The sequence below is a fragment of the Paramormyrops kingsleyae genome, chromosome 24, assembly GCF_048594095.1.
Source record: "Paramormyrops kingsleyae isolate MSU_618 chromosome 24, PKINGS_0.4, whole genome shotgun sequence".
Classification (NCBI taxonomy): Eukaryota; Metazoa; Chordata; class Actinopteri; order Osteoglossiformes; family Mormyridae; genus Paramormyrops; species Paramormyrops kingsleyae.
This window is the reverse complement of record NC_132820.1, coordinates 26,067,142-26,073,860: the sequence shown is the minus strand read 5'-3', so window position 1 is coordinate 26,073,860 and position 6,719 is coordinate 26,067,142. Positions and strand designations below refer to the sequence as shown.

The window sequence follows — 6,719 nt, the reverse complement described above, 5'->3', positions numbered from 1 at the left end:
TCCTGAACTCCAAAATGAATGTCAGAATGGGAAAGAAAGGTGATTTAAGCAATTTTGAGCGTGGCATGGTTGTTGGTGCCAGACGGGCCGGTCTGAGTATTTCACAATCTGCTCAGTTACTGGGATTTTCACACACAACCATTTCTAGGGTTTACAAAGAATGGTGTGCAAAGGGAAAAACATCCAGTATGCGGCAGTCCTGTGGGCGAAAATGCCTTGTTGATGCTAGAGGTCAGAGGAGAATGGGCCGACTGATTCAAGCTGATAGAAGAGCAACTTTGACTGAAATAACCACTCGTTACAACCGAGGTATGCAGCAAAGCATTTGTGAAGCCACAACACGCACAACCTTGAGGCGGATGGGCTACAACAGCAGAAGACCCCACCGGGTACCACTCATCTCCACTACAAATAGGAAAAAGAGGCTACAATTTGCACGAGCTCACCAAAATTGGACAGTTGAAGACTGGAAAAATGTTGGCTGGTCTGATGAGTCTCAATTTCTGTTGAGACATTCAAATGGTAGAGTCAGAATTTGGCGTAAACAGAATGAGAACATGGTTCCATCATGCCTTGTTACCACTGTGCAGGCTGCTGGTGGTGGTGTAATGGTGTGGGGGATGTTTTCTTGGCACACTTTAGGCCCCTTAGTGCCAATTGGGCATCGTTTAAATGCCACGGCCTACCTGAGCATTGTTTCTGACCATATCCATCCCTTTATGACCACCATGTACCCATCCTCTGATGGCTACTTCCAGCAGGATAATGCACCATGTCACAAAGCTCGAATCACTTCAAATTGGTTTCTTGAACAAGACAATGAGTTCACTGTACTAAAATAGCCCCCACAGTCACCAGATCTCAACCCAATAGAGCATCTTTGGGATGTGGTGGAACGGGAGCTCCGTGCCCTGGATGTGCATCCCACAAATCTCCATCAACTGCAAGATGCTATCCTATCAATATGGGCCAACATTTCTAAAGAATGCTTTCAGCACGTTGTTGAAGCAATGCCACGTAGAATTAAGGCAGTTCTGAAGGTGAAAGGTGAGTGTATATAACATGGCCACATACTGGCATGCTGTCACTGTTCCGATGATCTGCATCTCCAACCATTTTTGAAATGTTCAGGAGGAGAGTGATGATAATGTCCTGAAGGATATCAAAACTTTAAATGCTTCAAAATGGTAACTGTTAGTAATTTTAAAAAAGCTGTATTTTGTCAATTGAATTTTCAGTGTTTTAAGAGTCATTTCAATAAAGAAATACTGTGGGACTTGGAAGAGATATTTTGTTGTGATGCTTTTGTTAATTTTCTATTGAAATTAAAGCACGTTTTCTACATATCCCATGTTATTTTTTCTCTTATGAGGTGAATTACCAAAACACTCCATCCATCTGCTCCTGGTCCGGCCCTTCTGTCAAATTTTAGAACCCTCTGCGGCCCACGAGTCAAAAAGTTTGCGCACCCCTGATCTATACAGTATCTAAGTAGTATTGCATTTGTAAAATGCAACTAGAAAACCCCTTGTCTCATGCTGTCTTGCCATGCTTCCCCGAAGATAATACTTGTTACAGTTCGCATCAGTTAGCATAGCACTGCGCTAGCAGACCATAGCTGCTCTGGGTAAAATTGTTCTAAAATACATTACACAGCAAATGTGCCAGTGTTAAATTAACACTGCATACTGATTATATTGGCCCACAGCATTCAGTGTTACTTATAATACTTTACAGTGTGCAGTAAGTTTTGTTTTTACAGTGTTAATATTTATTAATTCATATACTGTTCAGTTGACAACCTAGACTGTTAAGACATCAGCTCCACATATTAGCCCCATTTTAATATGCACACAAGAAGTGATAAGGATCAGAAGAGCCACCCCAGATTCACCCACCATAATGAGAAAGACTCTGACCAAAAAAGACCAGCTTTTTCTTGTCTTATGTTTAAGTTTCAGTTCTGACTGATCTTGAAGATTAAAGTTGGTCCTTGTGGTTTTCCACTGATTTGTGGTTTTATGGTAAATCAAAAGATTTCTGTACAGTCCAGCATCACTTGTGTGTTTGCATATGGGGAAAACTCTGGTGGTAATTGAGCTTGTATGGCTTCTTTTGGTAGCTACAGACAGATAGAACCAAGCAGGTGGTACCAAAAGTGTGTCCAGGTCGTTATAATTCTGCTGACAGTGGTGCGGTGGATACCAAAATGGTTGGCATGATCGCAGAGAGGCAGAGCCACGGAGAGATGCATTAGGAACAGAAGCAACTCGTCTATGGGCGCAAGTTTCTGTTAGAGATAAGAAAGAAAGTTAATTAAATTAGCAAAAGTACTGCAAACGTACAATTAGTTTTACTGCTTATATAAAAGTATATTTACCACCTAAATGAAATAGTTAAAGATGAAACTTAAATGGCTTGGGGCTATATAACATGATTAATTGCAGCCTTTGTGATCACCTTTGCATTAGTTCATATTTCCATTAAGCACCAATAGGCTAAGCTTTCAGGCTAAAGTCTTATTTAGTGTAGTATGCATTAATCCACGAGACCCTGATAACACAGCTTAGCTGCACTGGCCCTGGTGACCTGCACCATCTTGGTCTTCAAGGCTGGCTGCACAAGTTGCCAAAAGGCCTGGAAGTGATGATGATGATGATGACGATGATGATGATGACGAAACCCTTTATTGCTGTTGCAATACACCATGTTACTAGTCACAAGTACAAGTGAAAATAACTGCCCATCAACCCGACCATACATATACACAAACATCACATTATAGGGGGTAGACAGGTCAGGAAGACAGGGGATATAGGAAGAACAGAGAAAACAGAATTACATGAGAAGAGAGGAGGAGAATTAAAACAGCCCCCAGACTGTACTCCAGTAGGGAGGACATTGTAGGAACAGAAAAAACACATAGAACATAAGAACATTAGAACTATACAAAAGAGAGGAGGCCATTCGGCCCATCGAGCTCGCTTGGGGAGAACTTAACTAATAGCTCAGAGTTGTTAAAATCTTATCTAGCTCTTATTTAAAGGAACCCAAGGATTCAGCTTGCACTACGTTATCAGGAAGACTATTCCATACTCTGACTACACGCTGTGTAAAGAAGTGCTTCCTTAAATCCAGTTTGAAATGTTCTCCCGCTAATTTCCACCTATGGCCACGAGTTCTTGTATTTGAACTAATGCTGAAGTAACTATTCGGTTGAACAGCATCCAAACCTGTTAGAATCTTATAGACATGGATCATGTCTCCTTTGCTTGAGGCTGAACAGATTTAGCTCAAATAACCTTTCCTCGTATGACATTCCTCTAAGACCAGGAATCATTCTTGTGGCCCTATGCTGCACCTTTTCTAAGGCCGCAATGTCCTTTTTAAGATATGGTGACCAAATCTGCACACAATATTCTAGGTGAGGTCTGACCAAGGAATTGTATAATCTTAGCATTACCTCCCTTGAAAGGTTACCCCCGAAATCACAGAATACACCTCAAATATTGAAGACCACAATGCAGTCATACTTGGACATGACCAAAAAGTGTGAAAGAGAGTAGCAGGTGCTTGTCTACATCTGTCACAAATAGGATTAACCCCCGGGGTAAATCTTGGATAACTAAACCCCAGACATGTGAAGTCTATGTACAATCTTGAACTGAATGAGGCAGTGCCTCGCACAAATAGAGGAGGAGTGGATTCTTTGAAGTATGTTAGACCATTGACCATCATTAATAGTTGTACCCATATCCTTCTCCCAATTTACTTTTACTATTGTCAGTGAAGAACCTTCCATGTCAAATATATTTGTGTACAGCTTTGAGACGGTTCCCCTAACCTCTGGCTGAGTTTCTATGATTGAATCAAGAAATGATGTCTGAGGTACAGTAGTGAAGGAAAATGACTGACGTTATTCTGTGTGAAATGTCTAACTTGTAGGTATCTGAAAAAGTGATTTGCTGGTAGAGCAAACTCCTGTCTAACCTGATCAAATGACATGAAGACGCCATCCTTATATAACGTCTTAATATTCAACACTCCATTTTTAAACCATTGTCTGAATGCTAATAGAGAAGCTGGAAATAGCAGGTTGGCCATGACAGGGACGTAAACAGACATGGAGGCTAGGCCATAATGTTTACGAAACTGAGACCAGATCCTTAGTGCAGGGCTTAAAGTATTCCGGCACCGTGCCGGATCTCCGGCGTGCGGCCGTGAGGAAAAAAATAATAATATTTTAGAGCCTGCGCATGCGGTTTAATATTTTCGAGCCAATTTATTTCACCTACCAATCATATGAGAGGAACGCAGCTTTAACTAACGTTACAAGCCTATCAGAAGTACTGTAGAGAAGGGCGGGTCCTTGCAACACGGTATGATTGACACCCATACGTCAATGTCACGTTAGCGTTGTCGGAGAAAAAAAAATGGAGCGCAAGTTTATGAAGCCTGGGGATGATGTCCTAGCAATTTATAAAGGACTCAAAAATAAATGGCGCTGGGCATGGATTGAAGAAAGTAGAGATGGCGAGCCTTTTGGCAGTTGGTTCGCTTTTTTGATAATGAAAGCAACAGAGTAATAACACAACATCTGGCAAGCAGAAAAGTCAACATTGCAAATGCCCCAAACCTTATGCTGGAACTTTAAGATGTCATGCAGACTTATGGTCTTGAGTGGAGACAAGTTACCAGCATCCTCCTTGACAACTGTGCAGTCATGAGAGGAAAAAAGTCTGGCCTTGAAACTCAAGCAAGGAAGGAGAACCCATACCTCCTTGATGTATCTGGAGACACCGTGCACATGGTTTCCAATGCTGCCAAGGCCCTCATGAGTCCGTTCAGCACAGAAGTGGAAAATTTCTGCTCCGATGTCTATTATGATATTGAGAAGTCACCAAAACAGAAGGAGATTTTCTCAGAGTTTCAGAGTCTGCTCCATCTTCCTTCCAAGAGCTTGATAAGACCTATTAGCAACAGATTTCTTCAGATGCTGGAGGTGTGCACCAGGCTGAATGAACTCATGGATGTACTGGTGGTGCATTATTACTATGTGCTGGATCCAAATGAAGAACACAAATACAGGTAATGCTAATCATTTTGTAGTATAAATTAAGTATTTTTTAATGTGCTGTCTCTGCAGTTAACTATTTTTATTGTATTATATTGCATGTAGAGTGATGTGCTAGTTTAGTGTTGTTAGGTTTTATGTAGGAATAAGCAATGAAAATAGCCACAGTGGTGTGTGTGTGTGTTTGTGTGATACAGAAGGCTTCTTAACGAAGTGCTGACGAGATATGCACTAACAGTTGAGGAAAAGACCAGAATAGAAATTCTTCAACAAGAACAAGCCACAACATCCCGAATGGGAACACAAGCCAACCTTGACCGGAAGGCACGAATCTCTGTGTTTGAGTTTGACCGATTCAAAGTCACGGTCGACATGTTCAGAGGTATCTTGTAGCAGGCTAACTTGTGTAGGCAAAAACTTTAGGCTAAATGTAATGAAAGTTAATAACAGTTGTTGTTTTTTACAAAGGGAACAGCCAGGTCTCTACTACAGCAATCATAACCAGCTTTAGAAGTTATGCAGAGTTATATAGAAGTGTTCAAATAAATAGCAGTTTATAGTTAAAAAAAAAGTGAATAAAGTGAAATTATTTTTAATCAGTATGTTATTTCCATATTTCAAATGTAATGGAAAGATTAGACATTCAATTCCAAGGCAAAAAATGTAAAATACTTTATTAAGTCTGCATTTTTTTTACAGGAAATGAAGAAAAGGAATATTTATCTTAAGAAAAAAATATAGCAGTGTTGCGAATTTTTTCTTTTCTCTTCAGCCACAAACATTGACATACACTTAAAACATTTGAAAGATTTAACTGATAACATCTGATTATGATCTGATTAACATCTGACAAAAACAATGATTATGCACCAAAATATTACTTCAGTAATTTAAAGTTAAGTTAAATCTTGAAAAAAAGACTTTCAACATTTCAGGGATTTTTAAAAAAAATGCAACATGAAAAACCAATGGCGCGCTTGCTGCACGTGGAGATGGTGGCCCTAGTTCGAGAGCTCCTCAGCAAATTTATGAAGCCGGAAGCCATCCCACTGAGTGCAAAGGATATCATCAAGGTTGATGTCCGGAGTAAAGATTTGCAACTTTAAGACAAAAGGTTGTCTGTTGGAAGATACTGCTACTCTGCACTAAACAAGGCCCGTGTGGAGAGGAAGATATGGGTGAGAAACATTTACAACTCTCTCAGATAAGGATACATGAAGTCATCAGAGTTCCTTCTCAAAAACCTTCCTCTGGACAACAAGATAATCACCTCACTTTCTGCACTCACTCCCTCTCTGATTCAAGATGACTCCATCTGTGGGGCTTTTATCACATCAGGAGAGGCCTTGCCTAATGTGGTCGCACCAGAAGAGATTGGTCAGGTGGAGGAAGAGATACGGGCGTACCAAATAGAGGTGGACCTGGTAACGTGTGCCCAGAACTACATTGAAGAGGAAGGCCGAGTTGATGTAGATTGGTGGAGCAGAGTTGTATCCATGAAAAATCCAGAGAGAGGTGTGAGATTTCCCATTCTGGGTCAGCTGGTCAAAGCACTACTTAGCATTTTCACAGGCCCCCTGGTTGAGGGATCATTTAATCTCATGGATGATATTCTTGAAGCAGACAGATGCTCCATGAATGTGGA

General features: G+C 40.7%; 1 protein-coding gene across 1 annotated transcript; it reads left to right on the top strand.

Annotated features, from left to right (window-relative positions):
- The first annotated feature begins 426 nt into the window (after positions 1 to 426).
- On the top strand, positions 427 to 5,802 carry LOC140582240 (uncharacterized). Its single transcript, XM_072706465.1, has 3 exons — positions 427 to 5,088; positions 5,272 to 5,456; positions 5,774 to 5,802. The coding sequence occupies exons 1-3, from the start codon at positions 4,661 to 4,663 to the stop codon at positions 5,800 to 5,802; spliced, it is 642 nt and encodes a 213-aa protein (XP_072562566.1). The 5' UTR covers positions 427 to 4,660.
- The last annotated feature ends 917 nt before the right edge of the window (positions 5,803 to 6,719 follow it).

Bases quoted from the DNA above. Each gene is read 5' to 3' on its own strand.
- LOC140582240 (XM_072706465.1), top strand. From the start codon at position 4,661: ATGCAGACTTATGGTCTTGAGTGGAGACAAGTTACCAGCATCCTCCTT. The intron at 5,089-5,271 runs GTAATGCTAATC...TGTGTGATACAG, and splicing joins AATGAAGAACACAAATACAG to AAGGCTTCTTAACGAAGTGC. The intron at 5,457-5,773 runs GTATCTTGTAGC...TTTTTTTTACAG, and splicing joins CACGGTCGACATGTTCAGAG to GAAATGAAGAAAAGGAATAT.